The following is a 27,266-nucleotide window of genomic DNA, read 5'->3' as shown; positions in this document are numbered from 1 at the left end:
TTAGTAATTCTCTGCTGTGAGCAATCACAAAGTTCCATGCCACTGAGTGTACAAGCTGGACGGCTTCTAAAGCATATGCAAGTACTGTGGTTGAAAATCTTGACTAGTCAAACTGGCATAAGGAACAAGTCCCCCGTTTATTCTAATGGTTCTCAGTTGATTCCAACTGCAACGCAATTGGATATCAATTGGGAACTTGTTCCATAAAACAGTTGGACCAGCTATAGGCTTTTCACATAGATTGTTGATACTGCGGTAGAATTTCGATGGAAGCGAAATTCTAGAGGACCGCGTACTGTGCGAGGTCAGTGCACGTTAAAGAACCCCTAGTGGCCCCTCATAGCCTGAGTCGCTTTGGGACGATAAATACCCTACAAACCAAACCAGATTATTGATACGATAAGGGGGGTTAAGGCTTGCCTTCGAAATTGCCCTCACCAGAATTCGTTACCGCGCCCGTCGATTGCACGAGCGTCGTCTGCTCGAGCTGCACCGCCGGTCTTCATCTTCTTCGCCGAGGTTGATTCCGCCGTCATCGGGAGCGGGCGCGGCGATCCATCTTTTTACGGGCATTAAGGCCGAGCCGCTGCTAAGATTAGCGCACACGCCCGGAAACACATACACACACGCACAACACACGAGACGCTCTCTGTTTTGCGAGCCGATCCGCGCGAGCGATGCTCCGTAACTGTATACTACTCCATTCGGGTTCCACCAGCGGCCAGGCCAGGCCGGAGGGGAGGGGATGACGTCATGCTCTCGTGCGGAAGCAGCAGCAGCAAGCAGCATATCGCCCGCCGCTGCTGCCCCGAAGCGAGCCAGCGCTGTAGCCGCTAGCGCCGCGCGCAGGTCCCAGCAAGAGGGGGTATTTCCTTGGCATGCTCGCCGTAGTAGCGGTGGCTTGCGCTACTGCCGCTGCTGTGGAAATTCGCTGCTGTGTTGTCGCGCTCGGTGCCCATGTCGTCCCCCCGTGGACCATTTGTGAGCGGTAGGGCGTGACGAGCGGCGGTTGAGCGCGCGGACGCCGACGACCGTCGCGTTGCAAGTTGTGGCCGCCGCGCACAGAACTGCTGCTGCGCCGCCGACCTGCCTGCTGCCCCTTCCCGTTGTTTCTTTTTTGCTACTCGGAGTGTGTGTTGGTGTGTGTGGTGTGCAGCTTGTTTCGCGTGCTACTCCTGCTTGTTTGCAATCGGCTCGACAACTGGCTGCCCGTCGTCGTGTGTTGTGTGCGTCGGCTGACGACGGGCGAGATTGGCAGTGGCCGAGGCGTGCTTTCGCCTACTAGCGGCCTGGTGAAGGAGGGAAGACTGCCGTGCATATATACTCCCCCTCCGTTTTGTGTGCGTTTTTTTTTCTCCCCCACCCCCTCTTCCCATTCTGCTCCTTCGTTGCACGATGACGAAATGACAAGACGAGACGGATACTGAAGCAAGTCGCCGGTGCCGCCGTCCCCTGGCATCCGAAGCCGCGCCGGTTTGAGCGGAGGTAAGCGAACCGCTGATGCTGCCCCCGTTTACTACTGCACCACATCTCAGATGCGGCAAGTGTCGCGCAGTCTGTTGCTTGCCGCCTTTGCTGCAAGCCGCGCTTCGCTACGCATAACGAAAGCGGAGGTTGCAACGCAGATAAAAAAAAGAAAAAAAAAGCGCCAACGATCGGAGGCAACCCCCGCCGTACCCTTCCCCACTTCTCGCTAGGCCTAATGCGTCATACGGTCGAAGCCGCAACGCGAGCGCTCGTCACGTTGACGGGCAGGTTCGGGGCTGTCGGGGACGCCGGCTGATCCGGCGCATTGTGCAGTTGCAATGTCGGTTGTAAGGTTGGAAAGCAAGCGGCCTCGCTCGCTGTTAGGAGGGGGGTCTAAACAACTGTAGTACCCCCCCCCCCCTCTCGTTCCCTTTCCTGTGCACTTCGTGCCGTCCATTTTATTATTTTTTGCAAATGAATAAAATGACGCCGAGAAGAGACGAGCTGCATCAGCTTCGTTAGTGCAAAGAGCACGCCAACGCGGTAGCCTTTTTGGTGTTGCGCGGCTACCACGCGTGACTAATCCTAGCCGTGGCCTCAAAAACGCGCGAGGCCGCCGAGGTGTTTTGTAGCGGGGGCCCAAGCTCGACGTCGGTGTGACTCGGTATTGATTGGACTTGGGAGGGAAAAGGAAGGAGGGGGTAAACGGAAGGTGGTAGGAAGGGGGGTGGGGAGTATTTTCTGCCGGCCGCCGCGCGGTGAGTCACCGCGTTGCTGCCACTTCTTAACAGCCGTTGCTCGGCGTGTCGAAAGAGCGCCAAGCGGTCTCATTTTCGGAGTCGCGCGTTCGGCTTGTCTCCTGCTTCCTGCGGTGCTCGCCTCTTTCCCGAACACTTCATTAGCTTCGCGGACTCGCTGCTAAACTAACCAGCGACCTTCGATGGGGTCGCGTACAGCAGCAGCGAAAAGTTCGGTGCATGCAGCGTTGAAATAGTTTGCTTCTATCTGGACCCACTGCTTCGCCGCTCCAAGCTCGTGTTGAAGTGCTGGCGGTTTTTTTTTTTCTTTGCTTGACCTCTGCACCCACCTTGTGGCGAGCGTTGGCTTGAGGCTACGGTTTTTCCCTCTCGTGACGCGTGTGTGAAGAGCGTTGCGCTTTTTCCTTTGAAGGACGCAGCAAACGCTTCTCTCGTTATACCTATACTTTTTTTATTTTTTTTTTCTTTACCCTACGAGGCAGGTGTTCCTCGCCGCCCCGTGCTGCCGGCTAGGTGACCCAGCCGCGACTTTCCCTTTCTGCCGGTGCGTTTGTTTTTTGTTTTTTTATTCTTGCGTGCTTTGCGTTGCGGTATCCGTTAGTTTGAACAAAGTCGCGGTAATACAGATTGCAGGCATGTGCTAGTCTTTCTAAGTTGTGCATAGTTTGTGATTAACGGGAGGCCTCCTCTGCTGTGCTTAGTCAGTCGAGAGCTGCAAAAAGGAACATAATAGGCGAAATGGGTTATAAACTCGCCCGCTCCCAATGGGCACTGAAACTCCCATGGACGTCCCACAGATGTCCTAAACTTCTACAGGACGTCCGTGGGAGTTTGTGTCTATTGGGCTGTGAGGACACGTTCTAGAGCAGACGATACATGGTTTATATTAAAGTTTGTGCGGGACTGTGACATTACGTGCGCTGCAGACAACGTGGTCAAGGTGGGTTCGGACTCAAAAATTGCTGTAAATTCACTTTCGTTCCTCAGAAAAACCGCGGCAACTTTTCTTTGGTGTTTTGTTAGCCATGCGTTGAGTGATGCGAGGAAATAAAGCAGCCGGTGAGAACCCACGTGCGTGAAGCGGCGACCCGTCGACGCATCGACGGACGATTGTTTACACTTCGCCAGGCAGCAACAGCAGTTCGCGTGGTCGAGGAGCTCCTCATGTAAAGCGATCGCTCTAGCGCGCGCCCAGCGGCAGGCTCGGGCTGTTTCAAGATGGGAGTGAGTCATTCAGCTGTCTGGCTGTTGCATCACGGCGCCGAGCTGGCTTGCTCTGCTCTGTGCTGCTTCCCGAGACGTGGTTCGTGTTTCCGTGGTGTCTGTGAGGCGATACCGCGCTATCCGGTTTATTCGTGCGTGCTGCGGAAAAAAGGCTCGCGGAAGGCGGCTCAGGGCGAGTGAAAAAGAAAAAAAAAAACTCTGCTGCGCGGCTTGACTTCTGGAGTGAGTCGTCGCCGCGTCGGCGTTTTTGTTTGTATACTCCACGTTAATTAACTGCTTTTGTTAGTGTTTAACCTTGTCTTGAGACGTTGCATGTCAATTGGCTTGAGAATCGATTGTGTGCAGCTGATTTCACTGTCGACACGCGTCGCAGGATGAGCAGTCAGCGTCGAAAGTTTCCGGAGGTGCCGATTCCGCGAAAGGAGTGAATTGACGCGTACTGGCACATTTCAAATGTTTTGAAGTGTTTGGTGTGTCTGTCGTTCCCGAAACACTGGTGGCATCTTCTAGCTATTTTGTAGCCGACGTTGAGCAGGCTTTGTGGACTTAACTTTCAACTATATGCTTGGTTTAACAGTTACTGACGATATGTAAATGACTGCTAACAGTGAAATAGTTTTTGCAGAAAGCTTTTATGCTAGAGCATTATTTGTGGTGGCTGTTGAGTTTGCAACAACGGTGCGTGTTGCATAAGTATCATAACTCTCATGCTTTCAGAAGGAAATCGTTTTCTTGGTTTTTCTGCTGGATGTGCTGTTTTGTCAACATTTGCGTGCTGCATATGCATAAAGCAGCAGCTGAAGCATGATGATTCACTTGTTTATCGTGGAGTGCCTCTCATGAACTGGAGAAGCAGCCATTCAACTGGCTACTCCCAAAAGGAGTTTTGTGTGTGATTACTGGAGAAGCAGCCATTCAACTGGCTACTCCCGAAACGAGTTTTGTGTGCGATTACTGCAGTAATCGCGCACAAAACTCGTTTTGGGAGTAGCTAGTTGAATGGCTGCTTCTCCAGTTCATGAGAAGCACTCCATGATAAACAAGTGAATCATCATGCTTCAGCTGCTGCTTTATGTATATGCAGCATCTCGTGATCTCGTAAAAGAAGTCAGCTGTGTGTTCGATGGTTGACAGCTGTGCTAATCAATCATAGTGCGTTGTCTCTCTGTGTGAGACACTTTCTTTAAAAGAGAGTAACATATGGAGAAATGTCGGACACTTGTGTAGCCGTGTCGCTATGAGTAGTTCAGAACCGAGCGAAGCGGGACGCTTGCAGTCTTCTCTGCCTGCGCTTGCGTTGCATATTGTGATGATCGGTTTATTATTGTCTTCATCGCAAACACCTACACCTCTCGTGAATAATTGATCAGGAATGTTGACCCTGCATTGATGATCCTCTTTTTTATTTCTTGCTCCTTCCGTGCCGATGGTCCCAGTGCTTCTAAGTGGGCCATTAGACGGGACCACCTGCTCAGATCGTGAATAATTTGCCACACCTGGGACTCTTATACTGCCAGTTTCAGTAGTGTAGAAGCTCGTGATTGAAGCCTTTCCTGCGGGCGTCGTCGCCTGCCCCATTGTTCGCCGAGCACGTCATCTGCCTGCCCAGTCTGTTTATGGCGTAATGGAAACGAGGCTGTGGTAGAGGTTGGTCGAATAATGCTTCAGTGCCTAGGTAATGGGCTGGTTGTTAGCGGCGGGTGCTTTTAGTTTCGCATTCCCTTGCTGGAGATTCCTGCTCGAGCACTGCCAGCTTTAAGAAATTCGGTAGGTCCGAATTTTGATGTATCAGACAGAAAATGAATGTATAGTAGTCAATAAGAGTGCTTTTTTCATATTTTTTTTCAATACAGAGATTATTTGATGCAGGTGACATAGGCAGCATGTTCAGACAATCAACAAACCCTAATTTGAATCATTGACATCTGCTACCATCGGTTGTCTATCTACAGTTTCCTCTGCGCTCCATTTTCTGTGCTGTCTTTTCGACTGCGGTGCTGAGGATTTGGTTTCCTGCCGTGAAAGCTTTCTCGTTATCTTTGTATATCAAGGTAGCCTTGCATCAGCAAGCCCGTAGGTATCTGCCACCTGTTATGCAAGGCAGCCTTAGCTGTGCTTTTTCAGTAGTTGCTCCGTACACCATGTGTGCGCTCGTTCAAACCCGCTGCGGCTTCGCTTTTCTCGAGTGCTTCCTTTTTTATAACGGTTTGTGCGAGGCGTGTTCTCTTATCTCCAGTTGCTCTCTTCCTGACTTGGGAGCACTTTTGTCCACACACGGTTGGGGCCAGAGGTTAGGCGGCGAGTGGCGTGTCCAATTGAGTTGTCTCTTGGCAGTGGTGCCCCGGGAATAAGTGGCACCCCCGACTCTGACTGAAAGGGCTTGTGGTCCTTTTGAATTCTGTGCAGTCTAAGAAAGGAATAAAATGTGCCTTTGTTGGGCGTTTCAGGGCTCGGCACCTTTGGCTCAGGGTTTGTCCCGCTACTGACGCCCGTCTTTAAAGTGTGTGTGTGTGTGTGATGTGTGCAAGAAACGTGATCAAAAGGATGGGATAGTTAGGTGAGTCAATTTCCTACTATTATAAGTAAAAGTGCAGCCGCACAAGCACAAAGTAAGACACAGGAGAACAGACGACAGTGCTACTGACAGCTGAAGTTTTATTCAAACGGCACAGAATGTGTACTGTATAGCCACGCAATCATGCACACTGAGATGGAATGTCATTGTTAGCGAGTGTCGTTGAGGGTTGCGTGATGCATGTAGTGGTTTCATTAAGCTTCTAATGTTAGTCATGTTCGCAGTTTTGGGCGATTATGGAACACCATTGTGCAATCAGTACAAGACGTATGCTCGACTTGTTGTACGTGGATACATGCGTCTTGGACACTGCATGCAACTAGCTGCATTATGACATCACCGCCTTCCATTATACCCTCTGCCTCTTTCCATCCCTTTGCCCTAGTGTGATGTTCTCATCCTTCTTGTCATTACAACCTTTTCTCACTCTCTGCTTTGCGTGGACCTTGCTTACATCATTCTGGTGTCATGAAAATTTCGTGCCAGCGGTGCTAAGATGGAATGCTAGGACTTCAGTGGTAGACTATAGCTTTATGGAAAGGCTTTTTATTGTGGTATGCTTGTAAAAGCTTCTCGCTACTTGGTGCAAGGCTGAGGTGCATTGTTCTTATTCACAATGGATAACATGAATTCATGTCTCACATGAATCGCTGCCTCTGTGCCTACGTTGCCAGCTTGACTACGTGGGAAGAATACGGAAGTAGTTTTTGTTGCAAATTTTAGGTTGCAATGATATTGGGAGACCTTCTGCTGTGCTATTTGTTCCGGCTATTGCTGCGTGTAGAGACGTCACGTTATAGATTTCATGGGAAGGTTTTGCAATCTGTAACATGATTGCAAAGCTGGTCTGACATCTTGCAAGTTCCTTGCATCAGTACTGCAATGCAAGCAGGAAGGTCAGGAACATATGATAAGGGGAGCAAGTTATCTCAAACGCATGTTTTTTGTTTGCTTTGCAATGGTTGATGGTACTGCTTTCTGGCCTGCTGTAGCTGTGCATTCCGTGGGATAGGTACAATTCAAATGGTGAAATTTTTGGATCGTCTTGACATGGCATGGACATAGCATTTGTCTTTGATGAAATTGCTCAGTGGAACTGTTTAACTTTCCTGTACACTTCAGTTCATTAGCGCAGTCAAATAGTACAGCGTTTCGCAGTTGGGATGTTTTTTTTTTTTTTTTTGACATGCAAAAATTTTCTTGAGCCAAGGAACTCGCATTTGGGCAGTTCATCTTTTCACTAACGTGGGTTAATTTGTGACATCATGCATGTTGCAGTATGTTTGTCGTGATGCGTTCAGTCGCAGGTCAGCACTGGGACCTTCTTATGCAACGTATTCATGAATTTGGGGTGTTTGCAGCTTGTTATTCTTACATCACACTGAAAAAGAAACTGATCCAACTAAAGCAGTTTGCGTTATTAAGCTCGAGAGTGTAACAGAGTAATTCGTAAGACAGTTAGCGGAGTGCTGGCAATGAACGCATAAGTTAAAAATGCGCGCTGGCTTGAGTACCTTACATTTGGGCTGTTATCTTCTAACCATGCTCTTGTTTCTTGTGGTGTTTGCACATTTCACATCACGGGAACAGAGCTATTGTTTTATATTCACTTCACCACTAGCCAAGTTCATTATTACCAGTGAAGTTAGGTTCATCTCAGGACAAATGCCTCACCTGATGATCTCTGGTTATTCCCATTTCATAGGGACCTTTAGTCCATTGGATGAATTGTTCTCTATACTAAGGGCTAGGCTATACCAAATTCATTTAAGCACTTCAGACACATTCTCCAGTTAACAGTGTAGCTGTGGCACACCTCTGAAAACCAATGTAGCTTTAAAGCAAAACTAGCCAAACTGAACAGCACAGCCATGTTTTGTTACGCACGTGGCAAAAAATCTATTGTTCTTCAGCTTATGTATGCTCAGGTTTAGTTCCTTTTTGGCTTCAATGTTGTTTGTATCTGAAATGAGTCTTTTTCCTCTTGGAAACGCAATTCCAAAAATGGTAGGGGACGCATGTTCATTATCATTATTTAGCCAATACTTCCAGGCTTTCAGTATGATAATCACATAAGGTTCATAACTCATTGTTTGCATATACGCTGTTCAGGAGCTTGCTCTTCGTACTGCTACAAAATGCCGTGCAGCTTATGCTACCTGAGAGGGAATGGGTCCCATGTCAAGCTTCAACTACCTTTCGTCTCCCCCCCCCCCCCCCCCCCCCCCCCCCCATTTTTCAAAAATAAAATTCAATGAAATGAGAGTGGAGTGTTTGGTAGGTGGTGCTCACGACAGCTGCCTTCTTGTGCATTGCCATGACTGCATTGTTAATCTGGGCAGTACTTGATAGCATTAAAAGAGGCTGTCGTGGTGAGCCTCTTGTCAGGGCATTGTCTTTGCTGGCCTGTTGTCTTCGGTCATTGTCATTCAGGTGTCTGATAAAGATTGCTGGAAGTGATCTCATTTGCAAGGCCGTGGCCTGAAAAAAGCACAGTGAGCAAAGTCTGCGCTCGTGCTCTTGCGCCGTGTTGCTGGGGCGATTCCTCCCGTCACGCGATGGCTGGTGTCTCCTTGGCACCAGTGGGCTGATCTTCTTTTAGACCTCTATCTTTGTGTGCACAGCTGTCTCTTACGGTGTTTTGCATTTTCTAGCTCGAAAATTCACTGGCATCGCAAAGTTCAGGTTGAATTTGACACCTCTGGTTTTTATTGCTTTTTTTTACTAAGATTTACCCTCAACCCTTCCATTCTCAGTGTCCAATGGGCTCAAGCATTGAAGCTTCACATAGTGGGATGAACTAGCTATGACTAATGAGTTTTTGTTCTTGTTTATTTCTGTTTTTCAAATTTTTGCTCCACCTGTGGATGTCAGTGTTCTTATTTTTGTACACGGCTATTTTGCTGTCTTCAGGAGACTAGCTCAGCGCTGTTTAGAGAGTAGCAGTGGCAGATAGTGTGGCTGGTTGTGTAACACTGGATTTGGCGTTTATTTGCGAGGACTCTTCATGTTACTCGGAGCATAAAGCGTTAGTGTTTTCGTTGCTACTGCTGCATTCCTTTGTTGCATAATTCAAAATGACATTTGAATTTGGGTTTATTTCGAGTTAACATGGACCAAACATTGTGGAAGAATATCACTGGTGTGAAGAGGTCTGCAGATTTTTGTTAGTTTGCTGGGAAGACGGCTGAAAACAGGTTTTGAGGGTTGCATCTACGTTTCAGTGTTTTGTGCAGTTCGTTGCTGTCATGCATCATAATAAGAGAGAGGTTGTTGGTCCAGCAGGCTAAACCTGAGTTCTGCATAATGCATTTTGATACAGAAATTGTATGAGGACATTTATCTCAATAATGTTCAAAACTGGGGATGATGCGTATCATGCATTTAAAAATGTTCAGGTTTCACTCATGAGCAGCTGTTTCAGCTCAAATATGTGGTTGCAGGAAGCCACTGAGAAAATAAAAGGTAATCAAAAAAGTAAAACAGACTGGACCGCAGTAAATCAGCATTTCAAATTTGAAATACATACGGGAAATGGTAATGACATTGAGGAAAATGTAACCATCGCGTGAGGCGGGTGTTGACATAGCCAGGGGTGGCAGACAAACAGACCGACGGGCAGGCTATCAAATTAGCTTCATGTGGCAGGTGCAGCTGCTGACGGGTAGTCATTAAAATACTTGCAGCTCAAGACGAAAGTAGCCAGCATTGAAAGATGCACAAGTTCTTGCTGGGTATAGTGACCAGCTTGGAGTAACTGCATGGTTGAGGACTTACTTTCTTTCTTTCTTTCTTTCTTTCTTTCTTTCTTTCTTTCTTTCTTTCTTTCTTTCTTTCCTTCCTCCTTTCTTTCTTTCCTTCTTCCTTTCTTTCTTTCTTTATTGTTTCCCCAGACACAGTCCAAGAGGGGGCCGAGGCTAAAGGCGACGGAGCGCCTGACAAGGGCCCCGGCCCCCTTGCACAATATACCGTCTTTGTCAAAAGTAACCAGGCTGCATGGTTTGCTTCTAGCTCGTACAGTGGAGCCCTTAAGGCTTCCCTGAAGCTGAAATGGTTGTTAAAAGTAAGGACTGGGGGGTCTTCTTACCTTCAAACACTTTTCGATCTTTAGGAAAGCCACAGGGGCTCCACTATACAAGCTAGAAGCAAACCATGCAGCCTGGTTACTTTTGACAAAGACGGTACATAGAACAAAACTAGCATAACAAAGTTCTGTCAAGCAGTCGTCCTCGGATCAGCCAATGGGAAAACAAAAGGTGGCTATTTCCTGTCAGAATCACGGCATTAGAGACAATTTCATTTTCTATACAACGGAGTGGCGATACAAAAAAAAAAGAAACTAATTGAGTGGTACATCGGGAGTATACTGAATACAGCATTAAACCAATACATGATTTACACATTAGCACTCTCTACCCAGTAGACGGAACTGTGAGAGTCATCGCCAAGCGAAGACAATAGATTGCAGAGAACATTGTGTGGCTATTTTTGGTCAGTGATCCGAACATTTTTCATATTGTGGGAAACATTGAGTTTAAGCAGTTTAACACTCGTCAGACATTCGCGATCGGTGCGTGAAAAAACTGCCTGGAAATTTAACATTTTTGTGGAAAGGGCCTTGTTTGCCTGCTTTGTTACGTACAGCTAGACAATACTGGGTTTTGCTCTACTTGCTTGTAGATAACTGCATGTAGTTATCTTGTTAAGTGCTATCTTGCAGGACTTGTAGGCCAGGGCACACAACAGCATACTTTGTTGGCACTGGTGTTGTATATGTGAGGTCGGCTGCATTGCCATGGTGTGTAGGAAGCCTGTGTAAGTGTGTGGAAAAATATCTACAGTGACGGCACGGCGACTGTATTCCTACATGGGATGAGTTAAAGAAACAATCTCTGTGCTCTTATTCACTGCTTGATTGCAAGAGATGTTCAGAGGGCTTGATCAGGAAAAACTATGCATCAGACTTACAAGAAATTCAACACATGATTTTTGTTGCGTTTCCTTCTCTGTAATGATGCTAAGGTAATTAGTATACATGGATCACCACATGGTGCTCACCTGTAACCGCTCGATAATTTATTATTGAATTTCGTCTCCCATTGCATTTGCATTTTGACAACTGTACAGTGGCTGTGACGTAAGGTGGGTTTAAATATCATGAGGCATGAAAAAACTGCAATATAATCACTGACGCATTTTTGTCATTCTGGCTTTTTGCGGCAGGCTGCTTTAAGTGTTTCAGTGAACTAACACGACATATCAGCAGCTGTATTGCAGTTTTCTCGGGCCTCACGTGTCCTGAGACCAACTTAGAAGTCATAGCCATTGTCCGGTTATTCAAACTGAAACATGAGAAAAGAAACTCGATTATAAATTATTTAGCGGTCGTAGGGGAATATCGTGAGTTAATCTATATGTATGCTAATTTCTAGTACGTCATTACAAAGAAGAAAAACATGAAAGTGGAAATTTCGTGTCTATACTTGTTTAAACGGATAACGCCTTCAAAACCTCCAGTTTGCTGATGGCATTGCCCTGCTTAGTATCTCAGAGGATGAATTGCAGTGCATGCCTGAGGACCTAAATAAAGTTTAATAGTAGGCTTACAAATTAGCTAACATTTGATAGTCTGGGAGGGGAACAGCAGTTTACAAATACTTAGGGGCTTATTGGAAGTTGTAAGGAAATATAAGGCTGTCTAGGCCTAGTAGTGACTGCAGATCTAGACCATATGAAAGAGATCATATCCAGAAGGATATGAATGGGCTGAAGTGCACTTGGCAGGCACCGTCGGGTTATAAACAGTACCTCGCCAATATCCCTCAGTGTAAAAGCCTGTAGCAGCTGCGTGCTGCCGTTGCACAGCTGTGGGGCTGAAACTTTGTGGCTGATGGAAGCGCGTGTGATCAAACTGGGGCAGTGCAGCGAGCTGAGGGAAGGAGAGAGGAAATTGTTTGAGAGGTGGAAAGAGAGCAGCTTGGGTTAGAGAATGAATTCGAGCTGAGGAGAAAATGGGATTGGGTAAGACATCGCGTGCAATGCAGAGAACGCATGGCTTATGGTTGGTTGGCAAGGGCAACAGAATGAATTCTGTGGGGACAAAAGTGGGGAGGTGTCGAAAGATAAGGAAATTGGCTATTGTAGTGTGGCCGTAACTGGCATAGACGGATAATTGGGGATCATTGAGAGGGCACTTTGTCTTGTAGTGTACGGGTCTCTTTGATGTGAAAGGGAACAGAATTATAGCATTTAGTTAATGAATGCTTGGTAACTATGTGTGATAAGCACGCTTTTTCTTGTTTTGTAAACAGTTTTCCTCTTGCATTATATCTAAGAGTCACTTTCAAGTTTAGTTGGGAAATAACCAGAAAATTAGTATTTTTGCGCAGTTGGATTGTTGCCGTTCATATTAGGACTTGTGCGCTAAGTGGCTGATAGTTTGGTAAGTGCCTATTTAACGAAGATAGAATGATACTACAGTGTGTGCGCTGATGCATTATGCACAGTTGCCATTATTCACTTTTTTAGCCAAATTTGGGTCATCCAGGTGGCTTCTGTGTTACTGCCTACAGTGAAGGTTAAAGATTGCATTGAGGGTCATAATACAGTTTCTGAGCATGAAGCCAGTGACTTACTTTTTGAGCATATCGGAGGTGGTCCACATGATGTTTAAGTCTACTGACCATTGTGTTTGGAGAGCCACATATTCAAGGAAGGCAGGCTCTGATAAAGAATTGTGAAGTTTGGTTATTAGAGAACGGTGATGTCAGACCTTTGATAAGTTGTGGCATACCGATGGACTGAGCATTTCCTTGTTTTGGAGCTCTTTTATAAGATTCGGGTGCTTCATGTGAGCTTCAAATAAGCGCTGATCGTAGCCTGTGGTTTCATCTACAGAGTGGACAAAATAACGCTGTTTAGTTTGTAGTACTTCTATTAGAGCTCCAGAATGTAAGTTAATGACTGCTTTTGTTAAGAGTAGCAGTGGTACTGTCTGAAAGGGGCTGGGCTTGAAGTCTACTAATAAGTTCTGATAGCTACAAATTTTCAAGTTACTCATGAGTGCACTTATTGCCCCTTCAGTCTTGATTGTCACTGAGATCAAAATTGGTTCACAGAATCACTCTTGTATAAAATCCTCTAAAACAGGTAGGAGTAAATGCTTTTGTCTGTACAGGCACGGACGAAAGTAAACTGAGCGTGCAGGTGCCTTCTAATGCCTTTTACACATTGCCTAATTCAAATTTTGAGTACTATCGAGAGTGCTGCCGTGGTTTCTCCTGGTTAAACTGTTTCTATAATTCAACCAGGGAAGCCGTGATTTCACTTCAGACAGAATAGCATGCTCCATTGACTTAAATCCATACTTGTACATCTTCTCTTGTAAGCAAGAGGCTTTTGTTTAGCTCAAAATTTTTAGCCTTCGATAATGTGTAGTCTCCGTGTTTTAGTCTGCCCATCTAAATTGGAGGTCCCAATTTAGCTCTGGGCTATGGGTTCTCCATTTCAGTGTGATTTTTGTGAACTGCTGCTCCCACACTACACGCCCTGAAACTGATTGAGTGAAAAAAAAAATTTAAATTAAAACTCAAAGTTAACTATTAAAGCTGTGGAACGTGATTCAGTAACAGCATACGTTGTTGTAGTGTGCTTTAGCAGAGCATAGTGAAGACACATCCCTTCTTTATTATTGATTAATTGGACCTTGTGCTATTGTCTGCTTGCCCTCTGGACTAGCTTTGTAGGGTGGTGACATTGGTGACAGCCTCAATGTTTGTGATGGGTCTGATTTTGGGGCCTAAGCTTTTTTAGAGGTCTGAAGACAAATAAAACAAACAAAGAAGCCTCTGCAGTTTCATTACTGTGCTGAGATAGGTCTTAGTGGTAGATGTTTCTGTGTAGTGGGTCGAATGGATAACTGATGGTCCGTTAGGTAACAGATTGGAATCTTAAGAGCTTTACCAGGGTGTGGCTAAGAGTTCGGTGGTTGGATGAGATTAGAAATCTGTGGGTGTAGGTGGCACACGACATGGCTGATGATGATGATATTTACAGTGTTGCATTGCATATCCTCCACGTGCTTGTTCACATGGCTATGGGAAGGAACAGACGTGACAATTTATGCGAAGAAACAGGTTATCTGCATCGCATTGCTTCGTGGGTGCAAGTACGGGATTTTTCAAGGACATCTCGAACCTTCCTTCTGTCTTCTCCTTATGTACGGAACTTTCTCATGTATTTCCTTCTGCTTGTGTAGTTTTTTTTTTTTTTTTGCACAGTCTTTGATCTCATGCTTTGCTGAATGTTGCATCGCTGAGAGAGACTGACATAAATGTTTCTTACGTCAAAACTGTAGGCCCTTTTACAAACAATTTGCACGTATAAGTCCTGGCCATCAGTGGACTTTGTTTCATGCCATTGGCATTGGTGATTGGGCTAGTTGGAGCTGCGTGTTTTCTAGAAACAGTGCATCGCACTGAAACATGGACAAAGGCGACACATATACAAAGGCACTGCGCTGTATGAGCAGCACTTTCGTGTGCATTTGGTGCCTTCATTCTTGCTTTGGTGGATTGTGTGTGTCTTGTAGCTTTCACCCTGGGGCTCTTTAGCGTGCATTGACATTGCACAGCACGTGGCTAGTTTCGCATTTCGCCTCCATTGAAATGTAGCCGGATTTGCTGGGATTTGACTTCGCTACCTTGTACTGAGCAACTGAATGCTGTAGCCGCTGAGGGACTGTGGCGGGTTGCCTGTTTACCAATCAAACCACTGTGCAGGGGCCCGTCCAAGCGGCGGCTCTTCAAGATGGGGGCCTTCCTGGACAAGCCCAAGGTGGAGAAGCACACGGAAGGGGGCCAGGGCAATGGGCTGCGCTACGCCCTGGCCAGCATGCAGGGCTGGCGTGTCGAGATGGAGGACGCCCACTGTGCCATGGTGGGCCTGCCCTGTGGCCTCGACCACTGGAGCTTCTTCGCCGTCTTCGATGGGCACGCGGGCGCCCGCGTCTCGGCCCACTGCGCGCAGAACCTGCTCGACGCCATCATCCAGACAGACGAGTTCACCCACACCGTAGCCGCCTCGGACGTGGGCGAGGTGAGTGCAAGTCGCTGACACCAGGTGTCGTTGCTTGATGTCGCAGAAGCTCACAGGCACCACGTTAACGTGTAGGCGTTGCTACGCAATCTTGGGAGGTGCAACGTTGCACTTGACGTCGTTTACATTGTTTCTCAAGGGTTCTTGAACTGAGCGGTGCATTTGTAGCAACGTTGCTCCTGAAGTTTCTAGAAGACCCTGGCATTAATGGACCAACAACAGTCTAGTTGATTGCAGCAGAAAATTTTCTATCATCACAACATTCTTTTTTTTTTATTTGATACCTCAAAGGCCCCTGGTATGGGGCTTATATTATTTTAGGACTTCACCTTGTTTTAATAGCAGCACCGTGTATAGTATTACACAGTTGCTTTTTACTCCAGAACTGGCTCTTTTGTGCCACCAGCAGTCAAGTATTATTACTGAAAATCCTGTGGTAAAATCCTGTTGTACCGACAGGATGACAGAAAGTTTATGGTATACTCCTGTTGTGCTGTTTTACCGACAGGAAATTCTGACAGTACGACAGGATGACGGAAAGTTTTATTTTGGCGTTTACTTTGTTGTCACTTTTGACTGGGAGCAGATCCTTGTTATTGAGATTAAGGCAGAGCAATCACTGGTGTAATGACAGTGAGGCTGATCCTACTTTAACCACCACCACTAAGCTGTACCGGTATTTTGGATTGGAAGTTTAACTTCCATCATGCCAGCACACAAGCCAAAGGTTCTTTACCGTGCGGTCTTCTTTCACTTTCATGCATTTCTACCTCCAGGGTGGGGAGGAGCTGGCGGAGCGGGTGGCGACGGGCATCCGCCGCGGCTTCCTCTGCCTCGACGACCAGATGCGGGCGCTGCCCGAGGTGGCCTCGGGCGAGGACAAGAGCGGCTCGACGGCCGTGTGCGCCCTCGTCTCGCCGGGCCACGTCTACTTCGCCAACTGTGGCGACTCGCGGGCCCTTCTGTGCCGCAGTGGGCAGCCGGCCTTCACCACGCGCGACCACAAGCCCATCAACCCCGGGGAGAAAGAGCGCATTCAGCGCGCCGGCGGGTCGGTCATGATCCAGCGGGTCAACGGCTCCCTGGCCGTCTCTCGAGCACTGGGGGACTTCGAGTACAAACAGGTGAGCCTCAGCTTGTTGCACGTGGTGTCGTCATCATCATCATCAGCCTGACTACGCCCACTGCAGGGCAAAGGCCTCTCCCATGTCTCTCCAATTAACCCCGTCCTTTGCCAGCTGCAACCACCGTATCCCCAAAAAGTTTTTAATGAGGCACTTGTAGTTGGATACAACTTAACGAAGCGGCTTTTCCCCCTCAAAGAACCCCCCTCCAGCCATTGGCGTCGGCCGATTCTCCTGACCCTGCTAGGGTGACAATGCGGGGAGCGGTGCCACAATGGAGAGGGGTCTATCCCCGACTATGGAGGGGGGGACTACCCCTTTCATCTGCCACTCCCTGCGTTGTCACGCTAGCAGGACAATGAGAATCGGCCGACGCCATTGGCTGGAGGGGGGTTCTTTGACGGGGAAAACGGGGAAAAGCCGCTGCCTTCTTAAGTTGTATCCCAACTATAGTGTGCCTCATCTCAAACAAGTTTTGACGTCGCAATGGTGTGGAGGGTCACAGGGACCTGGGTCGCCTTTAAAGCAGCTAAGCGTCAACTTTACAGATGGTGTGTGTGCAGTGAAAGCATTTGACAGAACTGTGAAAAATCGTCGTGGCAACGCAGTTTACGTCTCAGGAGCAGGCAATCTTTGCCCAGGTTTTCACTTAAGAAATTTGTAAATGTGGGTGGTTTTCTGGCCATTCGTCAGTTTGACCGTCAAATAATTTGGACGTTTTTCCCAGCCCGTTGTTACGTAAAAGGCACTCATGTGCTGCGTGCTGCCATTGCATGGTACAGAACCCAAGGTGGTCTTAACTGATTCAGCGTCCTGCATCACAGTCTCTCATAGCCCATGTGAGCCTTTGGGAGTGTTAAACCCCACATTGCCAACATACAAACTTTGATATCACTCTGCCAAGTTGGTTTGTGTGGGCCCTGTGACGCCCTCACCTTGACGGAAGCAGCAGCTTGCAGCTCGGTCCTAGGCTGTTGTAGGCTGAAATTAAATCAGTCTAGTTACTATGCTTAGGTAAAACACAAAAAAAAAACTTTTTTTGGTGGATTCTTCCGAGGCCATGCAATAGAAGGCAGAGTCGAATACAAGATGGACTCCAACGCACTGTTAAACAATATTATCAAAGCTGGCATCCAAATGGTCACAATGACTAAACACTGCACCTCTCAGGCCACAGCTGGGCTACCAGTTTTCAGGAGTTCTCTAGTGCGCCCTAAAACAGTGACGACATGGACATGCAGGTGGCCGGAAGGGGTCCTTGCGAGCAGCTGGTATCGCCCGAGCCGGAGGTGACAGTACAAGCTCGGGACCCATCCGCCGACGAGTTCCTGGTGCTCGCCTGCGACGGCATCTGGGATGTGATGAGCAACGAGGAGCTCTGCCAGTTCGTCCACCACCAGCTCTGCATCTCTCACAACCTCGAAGAGCTCTGCTCCGCTGTCATCGACATCTGCCTCTACCGGGTGTGTGTGGGCGCTTTTAATCTTCCCTTTTCCCATCCCCTGCTAGGCATAGCTGCGCTACGATATTTTCGCACCAGGGCATTCAGTGTCAACTGCGAGTGGAATCGCCACCGTAGTGCGCTTTCTGGCAGAAAACAAGGTGGTAAACTTCGGTACGAAACTGGTTTTCTGGGCGGGACGACGGGTCATTTGCTGCTAGCCAATAGAATTGTAAACGGGTCACCCTCTGGTCAGCATCTTATCGTGGCATTGCAGCACGGATGAATCAAGTGTGAACGCCGTAGTATCTCAGCAATGGCAAATTACACTTCCTCTTGACGCCAGGTACTCAAGCGTGAATGTACTACGAGTGAACCTCCTAGTGAAGGTGCTAAACCACTAGTTTTCTACTCTTGACGGGGTGTTGAGTATAGGCATTCAAGTATATTTGAAATCGAACAGCATTTAGGCCCTTTACATCGGTGGTTTTCGAAATTGGTTTCGTGAAACCCCAGGTTTTCTTCAAATGTTTTTTTTTTGGGGGGGTTTTCCAAGCACCTAAATCCTTACATGTCTCAAACCCGACACCTTTCCTTTACCTGGTTTGTTTTTGGGTGCTAATCGCATTGTAAAGGTTTATTGCAGTCTATTTCACTGTTTAGCCAGTCATTGTTGATTGAAGTTGGGTCTTCCTTGAGGTGCTGTGTGTCTGCACGCTCCTTTTTGCATGCATGTTGGCAGGAAGGGACAGAAACCAAGGCATTTGGGATTCCTTAGCAACTTTTGAAGTTGTGAGGTTGCCCGAAGCTAAAAAGTTTGAGAACCCTTGCCTTACATTAAAGGTGTTGGACATTGTTGTATTTCATAATTAAATAGTTTTTAGGCGCAAAAACAGACTAGACACATAGGAAGGTAACAGGACAAAGCGCCATTTCGCCTAAAAACTATTTAATTATGAACCAAAACCAACTAGCCCAGCAGCAAGTGCTCTTAGATCGTTGTATTTACCTGTACCCATTTTACTGTAGTGCCAAAGTATGATTGCGATGGAAAATGGTTGCAAATCTGTAATACCCGTAACAAGTCTTTCTTCCTGTACAAGGCTTATTTAAAACTGCTCTCAGATGTATCTTTTAATGGAGGTGAAGATGTACAGAGGGTAGACTTGTGATTGTGTTGCTGTTGTTCTCTCTTGTGCTGTATGCATGTGTGTGTGTGCAGGGGAGCAAGGACAACATGAGCATTGTCCTTGTGCTGTTCCCCGGTGCTCCGTCGGTGAGCGAAGAGGCGCTGCAGCATGACCGTGAACTCAACGTGCTTATCGAGAAGAGGATCACAGGTGAGTGGCTTGGGCTGTCCTGACCTCGTGCTGAGATTTTCTCCTCCTTATTGCTTTTAATTATCAGCTGTCTGTTCTTCTGTGTTTTATGAATCAAGAGTTGTGTTTGGAAAAGCGAGCATTTGTGGCCCAAATTCTTTCTTTTCCAGGACATTATAGGGTCATGACTCTTGTACTCGGCGAAAAACCCTTCGCTTTAGTTGGAAGCGATGCAAATGCCAGGCCCTCCAGCCAACGGCTTCGGCTGATTTTCATGACATCGTGGTTAATGTGCAGTTAATTCGCTGTCACACTAGGTTAATCTTTGGTTAATCCCCAGTCACACTAGGTTAATCTGGTTAACCCCTTGTCACACTATGGTTACAGGGGATTAACCTTGGGCTGATTTTTATGACACCGTGGTTAATGTGCAGTTAATTCGCTGTCACACTAGGTTAATCTTTGGTTAATCCCCAGTCACACTAGGTTAATCTGGTTAACCCCTTGTCACACTATGGTTACAGGGGATTAACCATTTGGTTTGGTGTGGTTTTTTTTTTTTTACCAGGAGTGACACACTCGCAAGGAGGGTGTTCCAGGGACCTGGATGAGTGTTAGCTTGAGGATGAAAGATGAAAGATAGAGATAGAACTTGATGCCCCGTAGCTGACTCGGCGAGAGAATGATTAAAAAAACTGCTGGCAGTTTAGCTTTGCTAACCACGAAATATTGTGCGAAAGCAAGTTATTGCAGGTGGGCGCCAGTGCCACTTACCTAAAAGCGCGATTGAAAGCATGTTTCCTTTCCTTTCATAACTTGTGCGCAGATGGAAGTTGATGAAGGCGGCAACTTTCAACGCACAGTGAGAGTGTGTTGCTGTTTAACACGAAGCGTGATCGGCTGCGGCGATAGCATAGTGCTCGCGTGCAGTGGCCAGCAAAGCTGATCTGTTCGTGCTGCTGTGAGTTCGAAACTCAGTCGTGGCAGTATTTACTTTATTTCTCTAGGTTGATCTGAGTCGCTTTGGGACGTTAAACCCACATAAACCATAAAACTTCTCTTAAGCGCTGTATCCATGCGATTTTGCTTTGTGAAACTATGCCTGATGATTACGGTTGTTGTCGTCACAGCGGTGTGGGACGTTGTGCTGTTGTCCTTGCCTTGCAGAAATGGTTGCCGAGAGCTCGGAGATTGAGCTGAACAACATCATTCAGACCTTGGCTGAGGAAGAGCTGCCTGGCCTGCCCCCTGGTGGGGGGATTCTCGCCAAGTGAGCCTCATGCACTTCTAGGGCTGTTGAAGTGTTCTGCTGCAGTATTAACTCGGGCACTGTGAGGTTGCATTTTAGAGGGGCCCGCATTGTGGTAGCAAGTGCTGTACCTTCCCGTTAGGGCGTGCAAGTATTGCAGTTTTTTAATATGAATATGTAGAAAAAGTGCCGTCGAATAGCAAATATCTGTTCAGTAAGAATAAAAATTTTCAAAGATGAATAACCATAGGCTTTTTTTTTTTTTTCTGAATAGCATGTGCTCACTTTAACCACAATAAGCAAAGCTAGACCTACCCAGCAGCATACAAAAAGATAAACACAACGCGATCAGAAATGTATACTCTTTGATTAGACAGCGTATAACAGTATGCAGCCTCTACTGTGGTCATGCAAAATTGACAACAAAATTTGATCCTTGAATGAAAACTTTATTAATTCAAGCTTCAAGGAACCGAAGAAATGCCCCAGTTAGCTGAACGTCGAGTTATTGAATGCTCCCCCCCACCCATCATCCTATGCTTCTTGGTTTCGGTGACTGTTGACTTTCGTCGTGTTGTTCTCATCATGTGTGCTATGCAGGAGAGCCCACTTACAGAATTTCTCATGAGGTTCAAGCCTATCAGTGTCCGAATGAGTCGGGCTTCTGTGATAAACAGTGAGATAGGAAGCGAAGGGACACCTTTGTGTTGTTTTCCTGGGACTTTAAACTTGCACCTTGGATAATTTGCCCACATGTTGTGGTTTTGCCATGGTCTGATTTATGAAAGTAATCATGGTGTATATGATCGGTGCCGAATATTTGGAAATTTTCAAATGTTTGAAAATTCTCGAATACCAATTTCACGATTTAGATATGAACTGAACAACAAGTATAATCGATTCTTATCTGAAATTTCAAGTATTCACGCAGTTCAAAATCAGATTCTTCATAGCAATAGGTGTACGGGGATAAGCTGTAGCAAGATGAGTGTTGGTGCTGTGTGTTGTAGCTCCCACAGAAGTGGGCTGAAAGGTTCTCTAAATTTTGTGGCAATCGCACACTTTTGAAAGCCAAGTTTAAAAAATTTCTCTTAGCTACAAAGACATCAAAGTGTTCTGACTTTTTTGCCTGTTTGAGCGCTTGTGTATTGAAAGCTGACGTATATTTGTTTCGTTTGAGTGCGCTTGCTTTTTTGCGAGTGCTCACTGTTAATTCTGAGCTCATCGTTTCTTTGGAAAATGTCGCATATGGGTGTCGGCTGAGATCAACTTGAAAAGTCTGAAATTTGTGGTTGCGCTTTGCTTCTTCCTTTCGCAGGAGGAGTTTCATCGAGGAAGTGTACAGCAAGTTAAAACCCCCGTCCACATCATCAGAGTCGGTAAGGGATGGCTTTTTTTTTGCTAGGGTGTTTTACATACTTAAAGGTGCACTGAAGAGGAATCTGAACTTGTCTTTTTGCCGCGGGAACTCGATCTACACGTTCCGAGCTTTCTTAGAAACTGCGATTTACTGCCCTGTGTGGCCGATTTCCCCAATTAAATCGAATTAACGTCCGGCTCCTGCCTTTTTTTTTTTAATTCTTCCTCGTACGGTGGGCGGAGTCGACCAACACGTGGAGCGCCTTTCACCCAGTCCCGTGGCGGCTTGCCGCTCTGCCATCAGCGGAGTAATACGTAGTAGTCCGTAGTAGCAAATAGTCCGCGCGTATTTTTATTTCTTCGGGCTTATTTTGCGGCTATATTATCTGCGAATGAAACTATTTATTCACTGAAACCTAACAAACAAAATAAAGCGAAAGCAAAGCCTCCACGGGACTGGGTGAAAGGCACTCCACGCGTTGGTCGACTCCGCACACCATACGGGGAGAATTCAAAAAATAAAGGCGTGAGCCGGACGTTAATTCGATTTAATTAGGGAAATCGGCCACACAGGGCAAGAAGTCACTGTTTCTAAGAATGCTAGGAACGTGTGGATCGAGTTCCCGTGGCAAAAAGACAAGTTCAGAATCCTCTTCAGTGCATCTTTAAATATTGAGATCTCAATGCACACAGTTCACAAATCGGTATAGGTGGTTGCAGTTCATCTAAGCCTACCACTGTGGTGTGCCTTGTACCTAAATTGTAGCTTTGGAATATCCGAATCTGTTAATTTTGTGGTGACCAAAAAAAAACGCTTTGAACGGAGTATGGCGATTCTGGTCGTGAGTGTGCAACTGTGTTTCGCACGCATCTCACCAACTCTTTTTCTCTTGGTGCGCAGGTGAAGAGCCATTCACAGGATTGTGAACAAGTGGAGGAAGCAGCAAACCAGTGAACACACAAAGATGCTTTTGACACAAAGCATAGGGCGGTGAAGTGCCCTCCGACACCACCACGTTTTACTTTTGTTTTTTTTTTCCCTCGTGAAACGCGGAGGCGGCTGATTACGGCTGCAGGGACGCTTTGTCAGCAGCGGCAGCAGTCGTAACCTTCTAACATCCGCGGCCACCGGCAACAAATCGAAGGAAAAGGAGGAGAGAGGCACTGTGGGAGCCGGCCGAACTGGTAGTAGTGGTCGTTGATGTGTGACGCTGCTGCCGACTTGCGGTGGTGCCGGTCAGTGTCACCAACCCACCCAGGAGACGTCGTCGTCATCCAGTGTCAACCAGTAGCGTTGCAGATGTTGACACGTCAGCATCTCCCTTCTCCCTCATTTCTCCTCTCCCATCTGTCTTAGGCCTCTTTAATTTTTTTTTTTAATGTTCTGCAAAAAACTGCTTTCTCGCTCTTCATAGGCAAGACACGCAGACAGCACATTCACTCACTCTCACTCACCCCCCTCACAACACACGCAGCGAGACACGAGGCACACACGCGAGAACCTAGTAGAAGAAGAGAGGGCTAGGTGTGTTCATCTTAGCGCAGCCTCTGTTTTCTGTTTCACATTTTCCGTGTCGCCGTTCTCGTCAGCTCCGTTGTTTCGCATATTTCTTCAACAGCCCTCTTACCTGTCTGCCCTGCTGCCCCGCCCGCCCGCCCTTAGCTTACCATCGTCCAGTGCGGTTCACATCATCCCAGTGTTGTACAATGACTGTTGTTACGATTGCCATTACTATTATGATTATTACTATTATGATTATTATTATTATTGTCGTCGTCGGAACGTGAACGAGGGCCGTGGTGGCTTTTTTTTTTCTACCCCCTCCTTTATTAAAACTTGCAGGGACTGCAGGAAAGCGATTGTGTGCGTGTTGTGTGTGTGTGCGCGTGTTTGTGTGCAAGTGATGCACGCAGTGGAAGTAAAGAGCAACCAAATGTCAGGGACGAAAAAAAAAACCTGTCTTTCTTTCTTTTTTTTCTTCTGCCTTTTAACCTTTCGTTTAGAAATGCTTTTACCTCCTCTGTTTTTCTGTTCTGCGGCAGTTTCCGCATCTTCTCACGTTCCCTTCAACACCTATTTTCTTGTTATATTGGCGTTGTTAGGTTTTTCTCAGTGTTGACGGGTATTTCGCCACGGCTCGGCAGGAGGCAAGCACAAGGACAATAATAAAAGGAAGTCTGTAAATGTTTGTCTTGTCTCTTCCTTGCCACTGGCAGGTGTAAACCATGCTGTTTCATTTCTAGTGTGCGACAGTGTCAAATAGTCCAGCATTGCTTCACAATAGCATAGAGGCAATTCTAGAAGCTTCTCGTCTTGCAAGTTGTGTGCTATAGTCATAGGACTCTGAAACAAAGTGGCTAATTCCCCTCAAAGGAGGCGGTTTGACTGATGACGGTGACCTATTGTCACTAGAAGAATGGAGAGTTGGGCTAGTTGGGATGGATTTACTGAAGTCCAGTGCACAAAAATGGGACGAAGAAGCGGCGCACACAGAGCTGAACGGAATAGAGCGCTGTGTGTGGCGCTTCTTAGTCAACCCATTTTGTGCATTGGTTTTTCGTCACATGGACAGATTGTCATTAACATCAATCAACCAACCACATTGCCCTTGCCACGGCCGCTAGTAGTGCAAGGTGCAAAATCGTGACGAAAGGCCCCTATACTCAGTCTGTCAAATAGTTCGCAGCATTCTATGTGCCACAGCGAACAGGGCCAACTGGAACTGCGTGCTCTGCAGAAATGTGTTCCTCTGTGCCGGTCCTCCCTTCACTGGTGGCTCCATCTCTGGGAAGCAAAGAGCACCAGTGTCTAGGTGCTGCACGCAGGAGGCAGCAAACTCATGCGGACGCAATGTTCACAAAACAAGGGACTTCGCACTTGATCCGAATTGAGAGGAGCACCTTTTCCGGTCTCCGCAGAAGGCAAGCACCGTAAAGAGTGCTCCAATAAAACGTAGAGGTTCCTTCCCTGTCTAGCAGGGGCAGGGATCTGGGCTCCCCCCTCTCGCTCACCCTGAACTTCGACTACTGTTTTCGCTCGCCCCAAAGGTGCTTCAGCTCAACTCCAAGGTAGAAAGAAGTAGGTAGAAATGTGGAGCTTTAGAATTCGGGGACCCTATCAATTAGGGAAATGCGGGACACCAGTCCACATGCCCAGGACAATAACCGGAGGGGCGTTAATGTGCGTATGTGCACTGGCACCTCGTTATTCCGTCTCCCTAATCGATGGTGTCCCCACTCCCTAATATGAAAGGGAACACGCTGCTGCGTGCTTTTGTTAAGTATGCTTGAGAACGCAAGTGTGGCAGCTGTACACGCCAGAGTGTCGTAGTTCGATGGATATTGTGCCTTTTAAATCTTGAGTTCTAAAAAATTGTGTGCACACATCATTGTGCTCGCGATGGGACGTGCTTCTAGTTCCTCAGGTGCTCTATCGGCCCGTATCGCCACAAGCTCGCGTGTTCTCTCCTATTTGACACCTTTAAAATGCCTTGTACCACTTGGGCCGTGTTACCGTTACGGGCGTACCTTATGCCCCAGCACCGCTAGTGCGCATGCGCCGATCACCTTGAGGGCACTTGCAGGTACCCTACCCGGCTAATACCCAGAAGCTGCGTGCATGCCTGCCTCATCAGAACCAATGAAAGCATGTGCACTGGCGGTTGGCGGGCTTCCGGTACTCTGGCAACGGTAATACTGCACACGGTATGCTAAAGGTGTCTTTCTCCCTGTACTAGTCCACTCGCGGAACACTTCCACAGTGTTAAGACCCGGCATAGCCTGTGGCAACTGCTTGCAACGAAGAATTCTCCGTGCCAGCAGGGAGCGCCTATAGCAATCTCCTCACCCTAGAGCATGGTAGAAGAGCCCGGCCCATGCCCTAGAGTGAAAAAAATTATCCAGTGATGCTAGCTCACCCACCAGGCTGACGAGCTGCGAGGAAAAGCCAACTTCTCAACGACCTTGGGCCATCGAGTAGTGATGCAAAACTATCGAAAAATTGACTATCGATAGTATCGATAGTTTTTTTGAAACTATCGATAGTGTAAAAAAACTATCGATAGTACCGCTATAGATAGCAAGACTATCGATAGTGAAACTGTCGATGGTAAGACTATTGCGTAGGCCGCGAAAACGGGCGAGTCCTGTCGTTACTCAGACCATCACCTCCATACCACACACTCGGGAAGCCAAGTTTAGGATGCAGTGAGTACGCGTGGTTAATTTTATAGAATCGATAGTACTATAAATAAGTAGTATTGAGACGGCTATCGATAGTACTATCAACAGAATTATCGATAGTACTGTCGATGGTAAAAAAGACTATCGATAGTTCGATAGTGACTCAACTATCGATAGCATCGATAGTACTATTGATAGTTTTGCATCACTACCATCGAGGCAAAGCATGCAGCACGCTTTGGCAAGAGAGAGTTGCTATAAACATGGATAAAAGAAAGCAGCACTGTCTGTTGAGAAAGAAACGATGACTGTCAAAGAGCTATGGGAAGTACAAAAGAGGAAAAGGGGCGAGCAGGCGCAGAACTGTGCAGTACGAAGTTAAGCAGCGAGGCAAGTGGTGGCACGGCTGCCGTTGCTGTGCGAAAAAGCCGCATGTACGCGGGTTGAAACTCCTCAGTTGTGTTATATTCGTGTTCAGATTACATTAGGAATAGGCAAAAGACGTTTTAAAGCGATAGCGAACCCAGTGTTGTTGGCGCCGTGAGTGAAAAATTCCCAGAGAAGCAACCTAGGTGGTGCGCCTTGGTCATGTGATCTTGTGATGTCATCACGACCTGCCCACCGGACTGTGAGTAAACGGCACACCGTGGCAGCAAAATAAATTATTGGTTGCGAGAAGGAAGAGCAGCAACTCGAGACTCACAACCTACCTGCCTGGGCAGTGGCAAATTGCTTAACCGCTGCACCACTGCACCAGGATTGGTATGAGGACTCCCAGCGATTTATGAATGTAGAGAATGATCAATTCTGCATTTATGAGCATTAAACCCATTACATACCTTACATTACATTAAACCCAACATACTATTTGCATGCATGCTTGCCGTTCATGTGTCCGTACTATCGTTCCAGTGTGTATTTTTCGTCTTGTAACCAGTTTAGTGCAATTCATTGCATCACGAACAACCAACTAGCCGCATATATTTCCTTATTAGCCTTACTGTACAGAGCTTGCATACAGAGTTTGATGTCAACATGTTCTCAGCAGTTGCTGCTTTCCAGTCAAAAAAATGTTCGGCGCCACCGCAAGTAAGATGTGTGAAGAAGAAGGCGTCACTAATGTGCAACTTCCAGCCAGCGTTCAACAATTCGTCTCTCATTTTTTGACATCTGTTATGGGAAAAATAGAAACACAGTTGCTGGATAACTAAGTTACTGTCACTGGGCCTTCGAGTTGGTTCGAGGCCGGTCTTTCACACAGCTCGACTAGCTGCACAAAATGAACCTTGTCAGCGCTTGTCTTGTTGTTGTCCCGCCTTTTTTGCGCTGTTCACCAGTATGAATGCATACCAACTCGCCCAGATCTCAGCCTTACAAAATGAACCAAATGCTAACTGCTGCTAACTGACAACATACCAGCTTTTCAAATTTTAGCAGTCCCTACGAAACCTTAATATTGGCTTTTTAATCTG

At 47.0% G+C, this 27,266-nt stretch overlaps 1 protein-coding gene across 4 annotated transcripts; it reads left to right on the top strand.

Annotated features, from left to right (window-relative positions):
* The first annotated feature begins 713 nt into the window (after positions 1-713).
* alph (protein phosphatase alphabet) lies at positions 714-23,797 on the top strand. Of its 4 annotated transcripts, none has more exons than XM_089556849.1 (9): positions 714-1,485; positions 2,708-2,769; positions 14,805-15,120; positions 15,897-16,244; positions 17,486-17,707; positions 18,908-19,025; positions 20,172-20,274; positions 21,572-21,632; positions 22,514-23,797. In XM_089556849.1, exons 3-9 carry the CDS (start codon positions 14,833-14,835, stop codon positions 22,565-22,567), a joined length of 1,194 nt encoding a protein of 397 aa, XP_089412975.1. In that variant the 5' UTR covers positions 714-1,485; positions 2,708-2,769; positions 14,805-14,832; the 3' UTR covers positions 22,568-23,797. The 4 variants fall into 4 exon arrangements, with proteins under 4 accessions (XP_089412975.1, XP_089412974.1, XP_089412972.1 ...); XM_089556848.1 differs by having other exon boundaries at positions 2,704-2,769; XM_089556846.1 differs by lacking the exon at positions 2,708-2,769 and having other exon boundaries at positions 719-1,485.
* The last annotated feature ends 3,469 nt before the right edge of the window (positions 23,798-27,266 follow it).

The sequence above is a fragment of the Amblyomma mixtum genome, chromosome 8 (genome assembly GCF_055824585.1).
Source record: "Amblyomma mixtum isolate Tamu chromosome 8, ASM5582458v1, whole genome shotgun sequence".
Lineage (NCBI taxonomy): Eukaryota > Metazoa > Arthropoda > Arachnida > Ixodida > Ixodidae > Amblyomma > Amblyomma mixtum.
Note: the sequence above shows the minus strand (reverse complement) of the source record. Positions and strands in the feature narration are given on the sequence as shown.

Coding starts and splice junctions, on each gene's coding strand:
- alph (XM_089556849.1), top strand. CDS start 14,833: ATGGGGGCCTTCCTGGACAAGCCCAAGGTGGAGAAGCACACGGAAGGG. Junction 19,026..20,171: donor TATCGAGAAGAGGATCACAG/GTGAGTGGCTTG, acceptor CTTGCCTTGCAG/AAATGGTTGCCGAGAGCTCG. Junction 21,633..22,513: donor CGTCCACATCATCAGAGTCG/GTAAGGGATGGC, acceptor CTTGGTGCGCAG/GTGAAGAGCCATTCACAGGA.